Source organism: Salvelinus namaycush, chromosome 20, assembly GCF_016432855.1.
Source record: "Salvelinus namaycush isolate Seneca chromosome 20, SaNama_1.0, whole genome shotgun sequence".
In the NCBI taxonomy this organism is placed as follows: Eukaryota; Metazoa; Chordata; class Actinopteri; order Salmoniformes; family Salmonidae; genus Salvelinus; species Salvelinus namaycush.
In genome coordinates this window covers 18,952,546-18,973,470 of record NC_052326.1, presented here as the reverse complement: position 1 = coordinate 18,973,470, position 20,925 = coordinate 18,952,546, and the positions used below count along the sequence as shown (strand labels likewise).

At 45.0% G+C, this 20,925-nt stretch overlaps 1 protein-coding gene across 6 annotated transcripts in view; it reads right to left on the bottom strand.

Annotated features, from left to right (window-relative positions):
* Window positions 1–20,925, bottom strand: part of LOC120065712 (calcium-dependent secretion activator 1) — a 188,854-nt gene that overhangs the window by 125,948 nt on the left and 41,981 nt on the right. For all 6 annotated transcript variants that reach the window (XM_039016794.1, XM_039016791.1, XM_039016793.1 and 3 more), the window contains exon 3: window positions 18,937–19,269. In XM_039016794.1, coding sequence (XP_038872722.1) covers window positions 18,937–19,269 — 333 coding nt within the window. The remainder of the gene's footprint in view (window positions 1–18,936; window positions 19,270–20,925) is intronic.

Sequence of the window (20,925 nt, the reverse complement as noted above, 5' to 3'; positions counted from 1 at the left end):
CACACCCACTTATCCAAATTGTCCTTGTTTTACTATCCTTGTGAGGAATTCTGGTCCCCACAAGGATAGTAAAACCAAACACACAAAAACACACACACACAGCTCTGCCAAGGTAAATTTTTCAGAGTGCATAAGTGTCTGATCAATGTTTAATCCTATGTACAGAGAACTCCGGGCACACTTCCACTTTGATACTACAGTGCTTTCCTGTGTAACGAGATACAGTGCACGAGGCTTCAGGCTCTTTTGTAGATCAACTCTCTACAGAGGAGATGAACTGTCATAACACACAGGTGTTCAGCTACTGGGGGTTTTGGCCAGAGGTAACGGACTAAAGGATGGGTTTGCAGGATTTTGTGATTCACTACATACTATCTCCTCTACCTATTCCAAACAGGCTCCTCTCGTCTCCTCTCCTTTGCTCTCCTCTCCTCAGTCTTTTAATTGTTTAAATAAATTGCAATCCCCTCCAATTGATAGATTCAAAGTCAAACTCTGATATGTGATTATGGGAAAACCTTTCCGGTCTGTCTGGTTTAATATATACAGGATGACAACAGCTGACAGTGGAGGAGGGGGAGAGGGGAAAGAAAGGTAGCCATGTTTACTGTCACCATGGTAGCACAAATGAGCAGACAAAGGGCATGGTGTGTGTGTGTGTGACTGACGGCAGAAAGGTTCCACAAACAAATAAACACACACACACACACACACACACAGTGAGCATAGCAACACACCATACAGACTACACCAAAACAAAAGTCCAGCATTGAGATCTACTTCAAAGCTTTCAGACAGACATCTGTTTGCAGTACAATAGCAGCAAGGTCTTTGATGAAAATTGAGGATATATTACTTCCCCATTCTGTAATAGCAGCAAATGTATGCATAGAACGGAGGGCTTTCAAATCGTTGTGTTGATGGCCTTGTTTATGATACAAAAAATATAGGAGTCTTTTCTTTGGGTTTGATCTCTCTCATCCATATTCAATGAGGTGTACAGTAAGTGACTTGACAGAGTAAATGGTTTTATACATCTAACACAGAGAACAAAAGACTCATTGATGACGGCTGTTGTTTTTCTGTTCTACCTGAACTGGAAAATATATGATAAAAGGGACTTCTGACAGACTTCTAAAACATTGTGTGCTCAAGTAGGCAATTTTTTCGGGAAAAAATACGACTGTTTGCATTGACGCTTTTATGTTGTTTAATACTTAAAGACATGATCCGGAACTTTGGCAACTAGTAAGTATTTTTGAAACCTCCCGCTTCGGGCTGGATGTGTCTGTCACGCTCGTCGTAATGTGGAAGAGAGGAGGACCAAGGCGCAGCGTGAAGTGAATACATTCTTCTATTTATTTAAGAAGAAACACTAACCAAACTAATACCAAAACGAACGTGACGCTATAGATAACAGTGCAGACTCAGGCAACTAACACATAGACAATCACCCACCCCCACAATGACAAAACAGGCTACCTAAATATGGTTCCCAATCAGAGACAAACGACTAACACCTGCCTCTGATTGAGAACCATATCAGGCCAAACACAGAAACAGACAAACTAGACATACAACATAGAATGCCCACTCAGATCACACCCTGACCAAACAAAACATATAAACATACAAAGCAAACTATGATCAGGGCGTGACAGTGTCAATCTGTAGTTCATACATGTCTATGATCAGAATTACAGCCTTATTTTAATTAGCCACGAAATCCATAGTTTGAAAGTGACTGTTTACAGGAAGCTGCGCAGCGCCATTTTCCCTACATTTTCCCCCCACGTGGGTCAGCCCCCTAGCAATTCAAGTTTCAGCCAATGAATGTTAGCCCCTCGCCATTTGAGTGACAACTAGCAAGATGCACACACAGCAAATCGAGAGAGGGAACCACTTTTGGCTTGTGAGCTCTACTTTCAGAACTAATAAAGATTACAAAAGTACCGGAGAATCTCTTTAACTGATTCTACAAGATTAACGGAGAGTGTTTATATAGGGCATATGTATCCTTGAAGTTAGAGAGGTAGACCAATGGTCAGAATGTTAACAGACAATGGCAAGAGGGAGATGAACTGGCAACCAGAAGGTGTGTGTTTGTGTTGTGGGATTGTGTTCTGGGAGCAGAGATCAAGGCAAATTATCCGCCTCACTAGAGCTGGATTCTCCAGAGCTTTTGTATTGATAGATTGTAAATTACTGTTTTATATTCTTACTGTTTTATATCATTATATCCTCTTAGTATGAATAGATTTTTTATATAGCCTTAGAAATCAAAATTAGTGTAAGGTTCAAGCTCTTTGTATGAGAAGTGTAATTATTTAGTGGACTGCAGTGGACTGTGAGAATGAGTACTCCCAATAACTCAAGACCTCACCTGACTGATAAGATGTCCTGTGATACGCACGGAGGAACATGGAGAAACCTTTTTCCAACTGTGTGATGGAAAAGTACTGAACTACATCTTTGTGGAACGTTCCCTCGATTTGCGTTCTTAGGAAACTATGCAGTATTTTGTTTTTTTATGTATTATTTCTTACATTGTTAACCCAGGAAATCTTAAGTCTTATTACATACAGCCAGGAAGAACTATTGGATATAAGCACCACGTCTACTTACCAACATTACGACCAGGAATACGACTTTCCTGAAGCGGATCATCTGTTCGGACCACCACCCAGGACAATGGATCTGATGCCAGTAAGCGACCCAAAACAACGGCGCTGCAGAAGCGGTCTTCTGGTTAGGCTCCGTAGACAGGCACATTGCTCACCGCTCCCGAGTATACTACTCGCCAATGTCCAGTCTCTAGACAGCAAGGTAGATGAAATTCGAGCAAGGGGTGCCTTCCAGAGAGACATCAGAGATAGTAACATTCTCTGTTTCACGGAAACATGGCTCACTCGGGATATGTTATCAGAGTCGGTACAGAAACAAACATCTCTCTGGTAAGAAGAAGGTCAAGGGAGTATGCCTTATGATTAACGAGTCGTGGTGTAATCATAACAACATACAGGAACTCAAGTCCTTTTGTTCACCTGACATAGAATTCCTTACAATCAAATGCCGACCGCATTATCTACCAAGAGAATTCTCTTCGATTATAATCACAGCTGTGTATATCCCCCCCAAGCAGACACCGTTGACTGCCCTGAAAGAACTTCACTGGACTCTATGTAAACTGGAAACCATATATCCTGAGGCTGCATTTAATGTAGCTGGGGATTTTGACAAAGCCAATCTGAAAACAAGTCTCGGGCTGGCAGCATTCTGGATTATTGCTACTCTAACTTCCGCGATGCATACAAATCCCTCCCCCGCCCTCCTTCAGACAAATCTGACCACGACTCCATTTTGTTGCTCCCAGCCTATAGACAGAAACTACAATAGGAAACGCCCGTGCTCAGGTCTGTTCAACGCTGGTCCGACCAATCGGATTCCATGCTTCAAGGTTGCTTCGAACACATGAACTGGGATATGTTCCGGATAGCCTCAGACAACAACATTGATGTATACGCGGACTCGGTGAGCGAGTTTATTAGCAAGTGCATCGGTGATGTTGTACCCACTGTCACGTTCCTGACCTGTTTTCTGTTGTTTTGTATGTGTTTAGTTGGTCAGGACGTGAGCTGGGTGGGAATTCTATGTTGTGTGTCTAGTTTGTCTGTTTCTATGTCCAGCCTAATATGGTTCTCAATCAGAGGCAGATGGTAATCGTTGTCCCTGATTGAGAATCATATATAGGAGGCTTGTTTTGTGTTGGGATTTTGTGGGTGTTTGTTTCCTGTCTCTGTGATTGTCTGCACCAGATAGGTCTGTGTCGGTTTTTGCACATTTGTTATTTTGTATTGTTGTTTGTAGTGTTTCACTTGTTCTTTATTAAACATGTTTAACACTAGCCGCGCTGCACTTTGGTCCTCTCCTTCACCCCTGGAAGAAAACCGTTACACCCACGGTAACTATTAAAACCTTCCCCAACCAGAAACCGTGGATTGATGGCAGCATTCGCGCAAAACTAAAAGCGCGAACCACTGCTTTTAATCATGGCAAGGCGACCGGAAACCTGAACGAATACAGACAGTGTAACTACTCAACAGCTCAGACACGAGACGTATGTGGCAGGGTCTACAGTCAATCACGGATTACAAAAAGAAAACCAGCCCCGTCGCGGACACGGGGAAACTTCATTGCTCGCTTTGAAGACAATACATTTTGATGATCTAATTTTGTGTTTCTATATGAGTCCCTGGGAAGCCAGCAGTGTAGTCACTTCAGCCATGTTGTGCTGTTGCTTGTCCATTCTGACCAATTATAGGCTGATCGTGCTTTCATTAAAACAGCGGCAGGCGGTCAGCAGGACCACATCCATAAGACCACATCCATAAGACCCATGCTGTCCACCCACACCTAGGTCAAGTCACGCATCTGCCAAACAGGGCTGAAATTCTATTTATTCCTTAACTCAAATCATCATTACAGGCTAAAACATATTCATCAGAAGACAATATATATATCTCATTTTAATTTAGACAGTCACTGAGGTTGTTTCTTCACAGAAATGTTTACATAGTCATGATTTAGTCTTCAGTTTGCAGAGGTCCACCCCCCCACACACACAACATAAAATGCACCCTATTACCCAGATTATCAACTGGAAATCCACCAGCCCTCTTTGCACCATTCTTACACTGCAATCCCCAGAATACAACCACTCATCTAATGAGTGCAACAACAGCTTGCTACAAAATGTGATAGGAGGGAACCATCTGTATCTCAATCTCCTTCAAAAGCATCTAACTCACAACCCTAAAGTACATGATGACAGGTACCCGAGTAGGGACACGGATTACAGCTGTTCTGTTCTTCAAACACTCAATCTGACACTCAAATAAAATAACATCTTATCTGTTACTTGCTTCGTAAACAACAGGTGTAGACTAACAGTGAAATGCTTACTTAAGGGCCCTTCCCAACAATGCAGAGAGAAAAAGGGAAAGTAATTGACAAATAGAACAATTATAACACTAGGAATAAATACGCAATGAGTAATGATAACTTGGCTATATACACGGGGTACCAGAACCGAGTCGACGTGCAGGGCTATGAGGTAATTGAGGTAGATATGTACAGTGCCCTCCACTTATATTGGCATCGTTGGTAAACATGAGCAAGACAGTCTGTAAAAAAATATATATTTGCTGTTTATCCTCTTGGTGTTTCATTCAAAATACTCAAAATTCAAAATACAAAATAAGTTTAAAAAAAAATTAAATGTGAAGTAAATTAAATAAATATTTTTCTCCAAAACACCCCTAGAAATTCTTATGAGTAAAATCTAACTGAAGTATATTCCCATGCATATTTTACGTTTTAAATTCACCTGAGAGATTAGAAATACTTAAGTGTTAAACCATGACTTCCTGTTTCACTGGGGTATAAATATGAGGTGACATACAGGCCAAGTTCCCATAGTCAACCATCACTATAGGAAAGACCCAAGAATACAGTACTAATGTGCGACAAAAGGTTGTTGAGCTGCACAAATCAGGAAATGGCTATGAGAAAATAGCTCAACGGTTGAAAATGCCCATTTCCACTATCAGGGCAATAATTAAGAGGTTTAAAGCAACTGGAGATGTTAACAGTCGGCCTGGAAGAGGACGTGTGTCTATATTGACCCCACGCACAGTGAGGAGGATGGTAACAGTGGCAAAAAAAAATTCTGGGATCACAGCTGGAGAATTGCAGACGTTAGTTGGATCTTGGGATCAGAAAGACTCCAGAACTACGATCAGACGCCACCTACGTAACCACAAGTTGTTTGGGAGGGTTGCCATAAAAACGCCTTTGCTGTCATCAAACAACAAACACAAGCGCCTACAGTTTGCCAAACATTACTGGAACTTTCAATGGGAACGGGTTCTATGGTCAGATGAGACCAAAATATAGCTTTTGGAAACACACAGAGGTGGATTTGGCGTAGACAGAAAGTTAGCCATGCAGAAAAGTACCTCATCCCACTGTGAAGTATGGTGGTGGATCTTTAATGTTGTGGGACTGTCTTTCTTCCAAAGGCCCTGGACAACTTGTTAGGATACATAGTATCATGGACTCCATCAAGTACCAGCAGATATTACATCCAAACCTGACTGCCTCTTCTAAGAAGCTTAAACTGTGCCTTGGTTGGATCTTCCAGCAGGACAATGAACCAAAGCACACCTCAAAATCAACACAAAAATGCTTCTCTGACCACAGAATCAAGGTTTTGCCATGGCCAACCCAGTCCCCTGGCCTAAACCCCATAGAAAACCTGTGGGATGAGCTGAAGAGGACAGTCCACAAGCATAGAGAGAATCTGTATTGAGGAATGGTCTCAGATCCCTTGCCATGTGTTCTCAAACCTCATTACGCATTATAGGAGATGACTCAGAGCTTTTATCTTGGCAAAGGGAAGTTGCACACAGTATTGAATGAAGGGGTGACAATAATAAACACATATTTTAGAAAAATATTTATTTTATGTGAAGAATATATTTTTTCTTTCAATTATTTTACTTTTAATTAAAGTTAGATTTTTGTGAATATTTTCAAAGAAAGACCAAGAAGATAAACAATAAAGATTTTTTTTTACATCCTGTTTTGCTCATACAGTTGAAGTCGGAAGTTTACATACACCTTATCCAAATACATTTAAACTCAGTTTTTCACAATTCATTGTCCATTTGGAAGACCCATTTGCAACCAAGCTTTAACTTCCTGACTGATGTCTTGAGATGTTGCTTCAATATATCCACATAATTTTCAATTCCTCATGATGCCATCTATTTTGTGAAGTGCACCAGTCCCTCCTGCAGCAAAGCACCCCCACAACATGATTCTGCCACCCCCGTGCTTCACGGTTGGTATGGTGTTCTTCGGCTTGCAAGCCTACCCCTTTTTCCTCTCCTTCCTGAGCGGTATGACGGCTGCGTGGTCCCATGGTGTTTATACTTGCGTACTATTGTTTGTACAGATGAAGGTGGTACCTTCAGGCGTTTAGAAATTGCTCCCAAGGATGAACCAGACTTGTGGAGGTCTACCATTTTTTTCTGAGGTCTTGGCTGATTTCTTTAGATTTTCCCATGATGTCAAGCAAAGACGCACTGAGTTTGAAGGTAGGCCTTGAAATATATCCACAGGTACACACCTCAAATTGACTCAAATTATGTCAATCAGCCTATCAGAAGCTTCTAAAGCCATGACATCGTTTTCTGGAATTTTCCAAGCTGTTTAAAGGCAGTCAACTTAGTGTATGTAAACTTCTGACCAACTGGAATTGTGATACTGTGAATTATAAGTGAAAGAATCTGTCTGTAAACAATTGTTGGAACATTTACTTGTGTCATGCACAAAGTATATGTCCTAACTGACTTGCCAAAACTATAGTTTGTTTACAAGAAATGTGGGGAGTGATTGGAAAACGAGTTTTAATGACTCCAACCTAAGTGTATGTAAACTTCCGACTTCAACTGTATTTACCAAGGGTGCCAATATTAGTGGTGGGCACTGTACATATAGGTAGGGATAAAGTGACTAGGAAACAGGATAGGTAATAAACAGTAGCAGCAGCACATGTGATGAGTCAAAAGACTTAGTGCAAAAAGGGTCAATGCAAATAGTTAAATACTTAACCAATAGCTACCTGGACTAACTATTTAGCAGTCTTATGGCTTGGGGGTAAAAGCTGTTCAGGGTCCTGTTGGTTCCAGACCTGGTGCATCGGTACCACTTGCCGTCTGGTAGCAGAGAGAACAGTCTATGACTTGGGTGTCTGGAGTCATTGACAATTTTCAGGGCCTTCCTCTGACACTGCCTGGTATACAGGTCCTGGATGGCAGGGAGCTCGGCCCCAGGGATTTGCTGGGCCGTACGCACTACCGTCTGTAGCACCTTGCGATGATGCAGCCAGTCAAGATGCTCTCAATGGTGCAGCTGTATAACTTTTTGAGGATCTGAGGGCCCATACTGAATCTTTTCAGCCTCCTGAGAGGGAAGATGCGTTTATCGCGACTGTCTTGGTGTGTGTGGCCCATGATTGGGGTGTGTAGACCATTCCTTAATGATGTGGACCCCGAGGAACTTGAAGCTCTCGACCTGCTCCACTACAGCTCCGTCGATGTGGACATGCGCGACCCTTCATTTCCTGTAGTCCACGAACAACTCCTTTGTCTTGCTAACATTGAGGGAGAGGTTGTTGTCCTGGCACCACATTGCCAGGTCTCTGACCTCCTCCCTGTAGGCTGGCTCATCGTCATCGGTGATCAGGCGTACCACCATCGAGTCATCTGCAAACTTAATGATGGTAATGGAGTCGTGCGTGGCCACATAGTCGTGGGTGAACAGGGAGTAAAGGAGTGGACTAAGCACACACCGCTGAGGGGCACCTGTGTTGAGGGTCAGCACGGCAGATGTGGTGTTGCCTACCCTCAACACCTGGGTGTGGCCCGTCAGGAAGTCCAGGATCCAGTTGCAGAGGGAGGTGGTTAGTTCCAGGTTCCTTAGCTTAGTGATGAGCTAGGAGGGCACTATGGTGTTAAATGCTGAGCAATAGCCAATGAACAGCATTATCACGTAGGTGTTTCTTTTGTCCAGGTGGTAAAGGGCAGTGTGGAGTGCAATAGAGATTGCATCATCTGTGGATCTGTTGGGGCGGTATGCGAATTAGAGCGGGTCCAGGTTGTCTGGGATGCAGTGGCAGTCGGTGCCATTTAAGATGAGGGAGGATTAACATGGCCTTATTTCTATTGCAGCATATTGGATGACTGTCATTCATACTCCTTTCACCCAGTTCAATGTAACAGCGATAGGCTTAGGTTACTACATGATACTCTAATTTTCTCTGTACCCATCATGAGGTTGCTACAACCTAGTCTAGGAAGCAAAGTTTACAACGTAGGTTGACAGATCAAGATCATTTTGAGTAATCAAGGTGACAGTGACACATTCAATACTGTCTTGCACACTCTTGCCTGCATCTAGCTGATCTAGGGTATAATCTTAAATCTAACAATAGTTTCTATCGCACAAATTCAGGTATATTTATCCCCACTTCCGTTTGAGAAACGTTTTTCAACAGTATCAGTGCAATGAATACACCCCTGATCATGCCCACACAGTTCACTTTCATAACAGCCACATACAAACAGTTTGTTATATATATATAATTCCTTCTCACATCTATCTACGCGCTCTCCTCCTCTCAACTTTTTCCTTCGCTTGTGGACTTGTGCACAACATATCAGCTGTCTGTGACCAGGTGAAAAAACCTTTCCAAGCCAAACCGTCATATCATGACCACGAACCACTACAACACAGCCTACATTGTTGTCACATCGTAGTCAACATAGCTAATAGAACTAACACATTAGTAAACCCGCTACAATCATGTAGTACAGTGTATAGTCAGCAGCAAGCAGATTAGGTGTTACACCGGCGGGCCCGGGTGAAAATACATTTATAAAACAAAAAGCTTACCTTGACTTGGAAGAGTTCCAGGGTTGGATAGCCATAGCTATCTAGCTAACATAGCATCCCTTTCTGTTTGAGCCGGGTGTTTGAGTATGCTAAAATAGCTAGCTGCATTCGATGCTAGCTAAGTAAGTGAAAGTTAAAAAAAATATACTATGAAATATAGAGCTCTCTCTATATCTTGCTTATTAATTTTGGAAGAAATTCATTTATTGCCTTTCTCTCTTTTTGAGTCAACTACTCACCACATTTTATTCACTGCAGTGCTAGCTAGCTGTAGCTTATGCTTCCAGTACTAGAGTCATTCTCTGCTCCTTTGATTTGGATGACAACATGTCAGTTCATGCTACAAGAGCTCTGATAGGTTGGAGGATGTCCCCAGGAAGTTGTCACAATTACTGTATAAGTCTATGGAAAAGGGTGAGAACCATGAGCCTCCTAGGTTTTGTATTAAAGTCAATGTACCCAGAGGAGGACATAAGCTAGCTTTCTTCCGGCTACACCATGTTGCTACCCTACAGAGTACTGCTGAGGCTACTGTAAAACTTCATTGCAAAACAGTGTGCTTTTAATACATTTTTGGTGACGTGAATATATTTAGTATAGTTTTATCTAAAAAGGATCACTTTTAATGTTTCACAATTTTACTTTTATAAAATTCACTGAGGAGGAAGTTCCTCCCCTTCCTGCTATGAGGAGCCTCCACTGCGGGATGATGGTGTTAATGTGAGCCATGACCAGCCTTTCAAAGCTTTTTATGGCCACAGATGTGAGTGCTACAGGGCGGTAGTCATTTAGGCAGGTTACCTATTTTTAATTTTTTACACCTTTATTTAACTAGGCAAGTCAGTTAAGAACACATTCTTATTTTCAATGACGGCCTAGGAACGGTGTGTTAACTGCCTTGTTCAGGGGCAGAACGACAGATTTTTACCTTGTCAGCTCAGGGATTCAATCTTGCAACCTTACGGTTAACTAGTCCAACGCTCTAACCACCTGCCTCACGAGGAGCCTGCCTGTTACGCGAATGCAGTAAGAAGCTAAGGTAAGTTGCTAGCTAGCATTAAACTTATCTTATAAAAAACAATCAATCAATCATAATCACTAGTTATAACTACACATGGTTGATGATATTACTAGTTTATCTAGCGTGTCCTGCGTTGAATAGGACTGTCGTTGCTCCAACGTGTACCTAACCATAAACATCGATGCCTTTCTTAAAATCAATACACAGAAGTATATATTTTTAAACCTGCATATTTAGCTAAAAGAAATCCATGTTGGCAGGCAATATTAACCAGGTGAAATTGTGTCACTTCTCTTGCGTTTATTGCACGCAGAGTCAGGGTATATGCAACAGTTTGGGCCGCCTGGCTCATTGCGAACTGATTTGCCAGAATTTTACGTAATTATGACATAACATTGAAGGTTGTGCAATGTAACAGGAATATTTAGACTTAGGGATGCCACCCGTTAGATAAAATACGTAACGGTTCCGTATTTCACTGAAAGAATAAACGTTTTGTTTTCGAGATGATAGTTTCCGGATTCGACCATATTAATGACCTAAGGCTCGTATTTCTATGTGTTATTATGTTATAATTAAGTCTATGATTTGATAGAGCAGTCAGACTGAGCGATGGTAAGCACCAGCAGGCTCGTAAGCATTCATTCAAACAACACTTTCGTGCGTTTTGCCAGCAGCTCTTCGCAATGCTTCAAGCATTGCGCTGTTTATGACTTCAAGCCTATCAATTCCCGAGATTAGGCTGGTGAAACCGATGTGAAATGGCAAGCTAGTTAGCGGGGTGCGCGCTAATAGCGTTTCAAACGTCACTCGCTCTGAGACTTGGAGTAGTTGTTCCCCTTGGTCTGCATGGGTAACGCTGCTACGAGGGTGGCTGTTGTCGATGTGTTTCTGGTTCGAGCCCAGGTAGTGGCGAGGAGAGGGATGGAAGCTATACTGTTACACTGGCAATACTAAAGTGCCTATAAGAACATCCAATAGTCAAAGGTATATGAAATACAAATCGTATAGAGAGAAATAGTCCTATAATTCCTACAATAACTACAACCTTAAACTTCTTACCTGGGAATATTGAAGACTCATGTTAAAAGAACCACCAGCTTTCATATGTTCTCATGTTCTGAGCAAGGAACTTAAACGTTAGCTTTCTAACATGGCACATATTGCACTTTTACTTTCTTCTCCAACACTTTGTTTTTGCATTATTTAAACCAAATTTAACATATTTCATTATTTATTTGAGGCTAAATTGATTTTATTGATGTATTATATTAAGTTAAAATAAGTGTTCATTCAGTATTGTTGTAATTGTCATTATTACAAATAAATAAATAAAAATCGGCCGATTAATCGGTATCGGCTTTTTTTGGTCCTCCAATAAATCGGTATCGGCGTTGAAAAATCATAATCGGTCGACCTCTAGTCCAAACACACCAAGACAGTCCTGAAGAGGGCACGACAACAACTTTTCCCCCTCAGGACACTGAAAGGATTTGGCATGGGTCCCCAGATCCTCTTTTTTTTTTTTTACAGCAGCACCATCAAAAGCATCCTGACTGGTTGCATCACTGCCTGGTATAGCAACTGCTCAGCATTCGACCGTAAGGCGCTACAGAGGGTAGTGCGTACGGCCCAGTACATCAACGGGGCCAAGCTCCTGCCATCCATGACCTATATACTAGGCGGTGACAGAAAAAGGTCCAAGTGTCCAGTCACCCAAGTCATGGACTGTTCTCTCTGCTACCGCACGGCAAGCGGTACCGTAGCACCAGGTCTAGGTCCAAAAGGCCCCAAGCCATAAGACTGCTGAACAATTAATAAAATGGCCACCCGGACTATTTACTTTATCTATGCATAGTCACTTTACCCCTACCTACATGTACAAATTACCTCGACAAACCTGTACCTCCGCACATTGACTCCGTACCTGTACCCCCTGTATAGCCTAGTTATTGTTATTTATCGTGTTACTTTTTATTTTATTTTTTACTTTAGTTTATTTAGTAAATATTTTCTTAACTATTTCTTGAACTGCATTGTAGGCTTGTAAGTAAACATTTCACGGTAAGGTCTACTACACCTGTTGTATTCGGCGCATGTGACAAATACAAATTGATTTGATTTGATTAACAGGAGCACTTAGGGTTAAGTGCATTGCTCAATGACACATCTACAGATTTGTCACCTAGTAGGCTTGGGGATTCAAACCAGCAACCTTTTGGTTAATGTCCCAATGCTCTTAACTGCAAGACTACCTGCCGTCCTTGGCCAGCGTCCTGTGTGTGTGGCAACTGAATGGTTAATCCTGGACAGACAAAAGCCTGGATGATGACTTAAGACATCCTGAAGGGCTCACTACACCTTCCATTGAACCCAGTATGACTGACATGTGAACCCCCTCTTTAAAGGCCACCATCGTCCTATTATTCTGGCTGCCTATTTCTCAGCCCACCCTCTCCATTCAACAATGATCAATATGTCATGTTTTGTCATTGAGTATCATGTCTTGTCCCTGTGCTTCCCTTCTATTCGTTTCCCTCTGCTGGTCTTATTAGGTTCTTTCCCTCTTTCTATCCCTCTCTCTCCCCCTCCCTCTCTCCCTCTCTCGCTCTCTCTCTCTATCGTTCCGTTCCTGCTCCCAGCTGTTCCTCATTCTCCTAACTACCTCATTTACTCTTTCACACCTGTCCCCTATTTTGCCCTCTGATTAGAGTCCCTATTTCTCCCTCTGTTTTCCGCTTCTGTCCTTGTCGGATCCTTGTTTGATGTTTGCTGTTCTGTGTCCTTGTTCCGCCCTGTCGTGTTTTTGCCTTCTTCAGATGCTGCGTGTGAGCAGGTGTCTATGTCAGCTACGGCCTGTGCCTTCCCGAAGCGACCTGCAGTCTGTGGTCGCGTCTCCAGTCGTTCCTCTCTACTGACGAGAGGATTTCAGTTTTCCTGTTTTGGATTTACCTAAGATAAGATCCAGGAGTATCGTTTTTGTTTAAGACTGGAATAAAGTTTCTGTTTCTATTAAGTCGCTTTTGGGTCCTCATTCACCAGCATAACAGAAGGATCCGACCAAGAATGGACCCAGCGACTACGGATTCTCGCAACACTGCCGTCGAGTTCCAGGGAGCAATGCTCGGCAGACACGAGCAGGAATTGTCTGCTGCTCGTCATGCCGTTGAGACTCTGGCCGCTCAGGTCTCCGACCTCTCAGGACAGTTTCAGAGTTTTCGTTTCGTGCCACCAGCTACTTCCTGGTCTTCCGAGTCTCCGGAACCTAGGGTTAATAACCCACCATGTTACTCTGGGCAGCCCACTGAGTGTCGCTCCTTTCTCACCCAGTGTGATATTGTGTTCTCTCTCCAGCCCAACACATACTCAAGAGAGAGAGCTCGGATCGCTTACGTCATATCACTCCTTACTGGTCGGGCTCGGGAGTGGGGCACAGCTATCTGGGAGGCAAGGGCTGAGTGTTCTAACGATTATCAGAACTTTAAAGAGGAGATGATACGGGTTTTTGATCGTTCAGTTTTTGGGAAGGAGGCTTCCAGGGCCCTGGCTTCCCTATGTCAAGGTGATCGATCCATAACGGATTACTCTATAGAGTTTCGCACTCTTGCTGCCTCCAGTGACTGGAACGAGCCGGCGTTGCTCGCTCGTTTTCTGGAGGGACTCCACGCTGAGGTTAAGGATCAGATTCTCTCCCGGGAGGTTCCTTCCAGCGTGGACTCTTTGATTGCACTCGCCATCCGCATAGAACGACGGGTAGATCTTCGTCACCGAGCTCGTGGAAGAGAGCTCGCGTTAACGGTGTTCCCCCTCTCCGCATCTCAACCACCTCCTCCCACCGGCTCAGAGACTGAGCCCATGCAGCTGGGAGGTATTCGCATCTCGACTAAGGAGAGGGAACGGAGAATCACCAACCGCCTTTGCCTCTATTGCGGTTCTGCTGGACATTTTGTCATGTCATGTCCAGTAAAAGCCAGAGCTCATCAGTAAGCGGAGGGCTACTGGTGAGCGCTACTACTCAGGTCTCTCCATCAAGATCCTGTACTACCTTGTCGGTCCATCTACGCTGGACCGGTTCGGCTGCTTCCTGCAGTGCCTTGATAGACTCTGGGGCTGAGGGTTGTTTTATGGACGAAGCATGGGCTCGGAAACATGACATTCCTCTCAGACAGTTAGGGAAGCCCACGCCCATGTTCGCCTTAGATGGTAGTCTTCTCCCCAGTATCAGATGTGAGACACTACCTTTAACCCTCACAGTATCTGGTAACCACAGTGAGACCATTTCCTTTTTGATTTTTCGTTCACCTTTTACACCTGTTGTTTTGGGTCATCCCTGGCTAGTATGTCATAATCCTTCTATTAATTGGTCTAGTAATTCTATCCTATCCTGGAACGTTTCTTGTCATGTGAAGTGTTTAATGTCTGCTATCCCTCCTGTTTCTTCTGTCCCCTCTTCTCAGGAGGAACCTGGTGATTTGACAGGAGTGCCGGAGGAATATCATGATCTGCGCACGGTCTTCAGTCGGTCCAGAGCCAACTCTCTTCCTCCTCACCGGTCGTATGATTGTTGTATTGATCTCCTTCCGGGGACCACTCCCCCTCGGGGTAGACTATACTCTCTGTCGGCTCCCGAACGTAAGGCTCTCGAGGATTATCTGTCTGTTTCTCTCGACGCCGGTACCGTGGTGCCTTCTTCCTCTCCCGCCGGAGCGGGGTTTTTTTTTGTTAAGAAGAAGGACGGTACTCTGCGCCCCTGCGTGGATTATCGAGGGCTGAATGACATAACGGTTAAGAATCGTTATCCGCTTCCCCTTATGTCGTCAGCCTTCGAGATTCTGCAGGGAGCCAGGTTCTTTACTAAGTTGGACCTTCGTAACGCTTACCATCTCGTGCGCATCAGAGAGGGGGACGAGTGGAAAACGGCGTTTAACACTCCGTTAGGGCATTTTGAATACCGGGTTCTGCCGTTCGGTCTCGCTAATGCTCCAGCTGTCTTTCAGGCATTAGTTAATGATGTACTGAGAGACATGCTGAACATCTTTGTTTTCGTTTACCTTGACGATATCCTGATTTTTTCACCGTCACTCGAGATTCATGTTCAGCACGTTCGACGTGTACTCCAGCGCCTTTTAGAGAATTGTCTCTACGTGAAGGCTGAGAAGTGCGCCTTTCATGTCTCCTCTGTCACATTTCTCGGTTCTGTTATTTCCGCTGAAGGCATTCAGATGGATCCCGCTAAGGTCCAGGCTGTCAGCGATTGGCCCGTTCCTAAGTCACGTGTCGAGTTGCAGCGCTTTCTCGGTTTCGCTAATTTCTATCGGCGTTTCATTCGTAATTTCGGTCAAGTGGCTGCCCCTCTCACAGCTCTGACTTCTGTCAAGACGTGCTTTAAGTGGTCCGGTTCCGCCCAGGGAGCTTTTGATCTCCTCAAGAAGCGTTTTACATCCGCTCCTATCCTTGTTACTCCTGACGTCACTAAACAATTCATTGTCGAGGTTGACGCTTCAGAGGTGGGCGTGGGAGCCATTCTGTCCCAGCGCTTCCATTCTGACGATAAGGTCCATCCTTGCGCTTATTTTTCTCATCGCCTGTCGCCATCGGAACGCAACTATGATGTGGGTAACCGCGAACTGCTCGCCATCCGCTTAGCCATAGGCGAATGGCGACAGTGGTTGGAGGGGGCGACCGTCCCTTTTGTCGTTTGGACTGACCATAAGAACCTTGAGTACATCCGTTCTGCCAAACGACTTAATGCACGTCAAGCTCGTTGGGCGTTGTTTTTCGCTCGTTTCGAGTTCGTGATTTCTTATCGCCCGGGAAATAAGAACACCAAGCCTGATGCCTTATCCCGTCTCTTTAGTTCTTCTGTGGCTTCTACCGACCCCGAGGGGATTCTCCCTGAAGGGCGTGTTGTCGGGTTGACTGTCTGGGGAATTGAGAGACAGGTAAAGCAAGCACTCACTCACACTGCGTCGCCGCGCGCTTGTCCTAGTAACCTTCTGTTCGTTCCTGTCTCTACTCGTCTGGCTGTTCTTCAGTGGGCTCACTCTGCCAAGTTAGCTGGCCACCCCGGCGTTCGGGGTACGCTTGCTTCTATTCGCCAGCGGTTTTGGTGGCCTACTCAGGAGCGTGACACGCGCCGTTTCGTGGCTGCTTGTTCGGACTGCGCGCAGACTAAGTCAGGTAACTCTCCTCCTGCCGGTCGTCTCAGACCGCTTCCCATTCCTTCTCGACCATGGTCTCACATCGCCTTAGACTTTATTACCGGTCTGCCTTCGTCTGCGGGGAAGACTGTGATTCTTACGGTTGTCGATAGGTTCTCTAAGGCGGCACATTTCATTCCCCTCGCTAAGCTTCCTTCCGCTAAGGAGACGGCACAAATCATCATTGAGAATGTGTTCAGAATTCATGGCCTCCCGTTAGACGCCGTTTCAGACAGAGGCCCGCAATTCACGTCACAGTTTGAGGGAGTTCTGTCGTTTGATTGGTGCTTCCGTCAGTCTCTCTTCCGGGTTTCATCCCCAGTCTAACGGTCAAGCAGAAAGGGCCAATCAGTCGATTGGTCGCATATTACGCAGCCTTTCTTTTCGAAACCCTGCGTCTTGGGCAGAACAGCTCCCCTGGGCAGAATACGCTCACAACTCGCTTCCTTCGTCTGCTACCGGGCTATCTCCGTTTCAGAGTAGTCTTGGGTACCAGCCTCCTCTGTTCTCGTCCCAGCTCGCCGAGTCCAGCGTTCCCTCCGCTCAGGCTTTTGTCCAACGTTGTGAGCGCACCTGGAGGAGGGTCAGGTCTGCACTTTGCCGTTACAGGGCGCAGACTGTGAGAGCCGCCAATAAACGTAGGATTAAGAGTCCTAGGTATTGTCGCGGTCAGAGAGTGTGGCTTTCCACTCGTAACCTTCCCCTTACGACAGCTTCTCGCAAGTTGACTCCGCGGTTCATTGGTCCGTTCCGTGTCTCTCAGGTCGTCAATCCTGTCGCTGTGCGACTGCTGCTTCCGCGACATCTTCGTCGCGTCCACCCTGTCTTCCATGTCTCCTGTGTCAAGCCTTTTCTTCGCGCCCCCGTTCGTCTTCCCTCCCCCCCCCCCGTCCTTGTCGAGGGCGCACCTATTTACAAGGTACGGAAGATCATGGACATGCGTTCTCGGGGACGTGGTCACCAGTACTTAGTGGACTGGGAGGGTTACGGTCCTGAGGAGAGGAGTTGGGTTCCATCTCGGGACGTGCTGGACCGTTCGTTGATTGATGATTTCCTCCGTTGCCGCCAGGGTTCCTCCTCGAGTGCGCCAGGAGGCGCTCGGTGAGTGGGGGGGTACTGTCATGTTTTGTCATTGAGTATCATGTCTTGTCCCTGTGCTTCCCTTCTATTCGTTTCCCTCTGCTGGTCTTATTAGGTTCTTTCCCTCTTTCTATCCCTCTCTCTCCCCCTCCCTCTCTCCCTCTCTCGCTCTCTCTCTCTATCGTTCCGTTCCTGCTCCCAGCTGTTCCTCATTCTCCTAACTACCTCATTTACTCTTTCACACCTGTCCCCTATTTTGCCCTCTGATTAGAGTCCCTATTTCTCCCTCTGTTTTCCGCTTCTGTCCTTGTCGGATCCTTGTTTGATGTTTGCTGTTCTGTGTCCTTGTTCCGCCCTGTCGTGTTTTTGCCTTCTTCAGATGCTGCGTGTGAGCAGGTGTCTATGTCAGCTACGGCCTGTGCCTTCCCGAAGCGACCTGCAGTCTGTGGTCGCGTCTCCAGTCGTTCCTCTCTACTGACGAGAGGATTTCAGTTTTCCTGTTTTGGATTTACCTAAGATAAGATCCAGGAGTATCGTTTTTGTTTAAGACTGGAATAAAGTTTCTGTTTCTATTAAGTCGCTTTTGGGTCCTCATTCACCAGCATAACACAATAGCTATCCATTCCATTCTCTATGATACAATATGATTGCCGTTAGCACAGTACCTTGGTAGTCACACTCATCTATTGTTCTGCCTCCATAGTGCCCTTCACACCACCCACACTATTTCTCCATCTCACAATGGTCATATTTTTTTGCAGTATTCATTCCAGTCCTCTTTCCTGCTTGGATTAAAGAGTATTCAATCCCACACTAAACTGTGATTTTCTGTGACAGGTGCCTATTCATCTAATAACCCTGGAAAGTGGATGGATTTTCCAGGGGTTTAAAGTAAGGCTGATTTCACAGCACACTTTTACCATTTCAACCCATTAGAATTTAATGGGAAGCAAGCCTCAAATCAAAGCATCAAAAAGGTGTTAAAAGTTGACACTGTACCTCAAGTCACCTCTCAGACCTAGAGAAAGGAGTGAAACTGAGAAATCTCCATCAGTGAAAGTGTTAGTGTTAAGACAAATGTCTGGTAAAGGACATGAGATGAAGCTCTTATCTCACCTGGCAGGCATTGTAGAGGAGCTGGTGCTCAAACTTCTTGATGCCCAGGATGGACTGGAACATCTCGTAGAGCTGGTCCTTACTGAGGATGAGCTCTGAGGCTGCACTGGCCGTCATCCGCTGCTGGTGCTTCCTGGGGTCATCCTCTCCGCGGTAGATTGTGTCAAACTTGGCCATCCAGGAGCTGAGCACTGTCTCCTTACTTAGGCCGTCGATCTCCGGCAGGCTACGGACACGCTTCTCAATGTGCTTCTTGAAAACCTCCCGCGAGTCACTGGCCGAGCAGCCTCCGCTCTGGACCATCCGGGACACACGGTCACTCTTCAGGAATATCTGTGGTCACAGTTAAGAGCAGAGATGGGGGATTAAGCACGTGGTTTAAGTATTAAAAAGGCAGGAGGAACATACAGTTTGGTTGTGAGGTTGGGATGAATTTTATTTCAACTCAATTTCTGAATTGGAAATTGCCCATTATTTTCTGTGAGACATTCTCCCCTGCATCTGCGTAAAGAAGCCCTGGTGGCAGCCTGACATGTCTTTGCTTCTGGAGGGAAGTGAAATGTCTAAAGTACTGCTTCTCTTTGAGGATTTGCTGCAGCTTGGTCTTTCTGTCTTCATGATGAAGGTGCAGAGGAAAATAAATGATTGTAGTTTCAATTAAATCTGGCATTGTTGTGCTTATCTGTTCAATCCCAAACTGCACATTTATTTTCCCACAATTCTCACAAAGCAATTTTCCATGCCAAGGGGTGTGGATTAGGGAAAGAGAAAGAGAGAGGGACCCATATGTCTGGCTGACTCAGATGTTGGCCCTCTCTCTACCATGCAGCCTCCTTATGGTTCACGGTGACAGGCTCCCTGTTCCCAATCAGTGCCTAACGCAGGGTGAAGACTGAGGGCCATCGCCTCTGAGGCTGGATGGACATACAGATACACAGACATGTATCATCCTCGGGCACTTGCAACTTTTTTGAAACAGCAGCAGTGCTCTCAGTGGGCCAAAAAGAAGGGAACATTGCACAAATGGGAGTGTTGAAGATAGAACTGCTGATATAAACAATAAAATTGAAATGTTGGCTAGAATTTTTTTTTTTTTATGTAGCTTAATCCTAAATTCTGCCAAGGAAGAGCACCCAGGTCTCCTCTAGGCTCTAGGGCAGGTGGGGATGTGGGGAGTGTGTAAGCATCCAGAACACAGTCAGTAAGAGCATTGGGCTTTAATTGAATTGGAAAACCAGCTTTAGCTGGGTGTTGAGTAATGAAGCATTTCAATTCACAAATTTAGGCTGATTGAAGTGTTATATCAATTAATTCTGCAGGCAGAGCAAATCTCATTTACTTTTGTCTCATTTTCTGTAACTGTTTGGAAGCTTTGAGATAGTGTTTCGAACATCGTTCTTCTGTGATTTCAGAGTTGTCAAGGCAGACATATTGAAAGGGATGGATAGTCATATTCTTGTATTTATTTTTTGGGTACTTTTCACCCCTTTTTCTCCCCAATTTCATGTTATCCAATTGGTAGTTACAGTTATGGCCCATCGCTGCAACTCCTGTACGGAGAGGTGAAGGTCGAGAGCCATGCATCCTCCGAAACACAAACCGGCTAAGCCGCAGTGCTTCTTGACACACTGCTCGCTTAACCCGGAAGCCAGCCGCACCAATGTGTCAGAGGAAACACTGTACAACTGGCGACCGAAGCCAGAGTGCATGCAACCGGCCCACCACAAGGAGTCGCTAGAGTGCGTTGGGACAAGGACATCCCGGCCGGCCAAACCTCCTACCTAACCCAGACGACGCTGGGCCAATTGTGCACCACCTCATGGGTTTCCCGGTCGCAGTCAGCTGCAACACAGCCTGGGATCTAGCCCAGGTCTGTAGAGACGCTTCTAGCACTGCGATGCCTTAGACCGCTGCGCCACTCGGTAGGCCCCGGATAGGCATACTCAAAGCTACTTTTCTGGAGCACAAGATGTCCAAGGATTCAGCTTA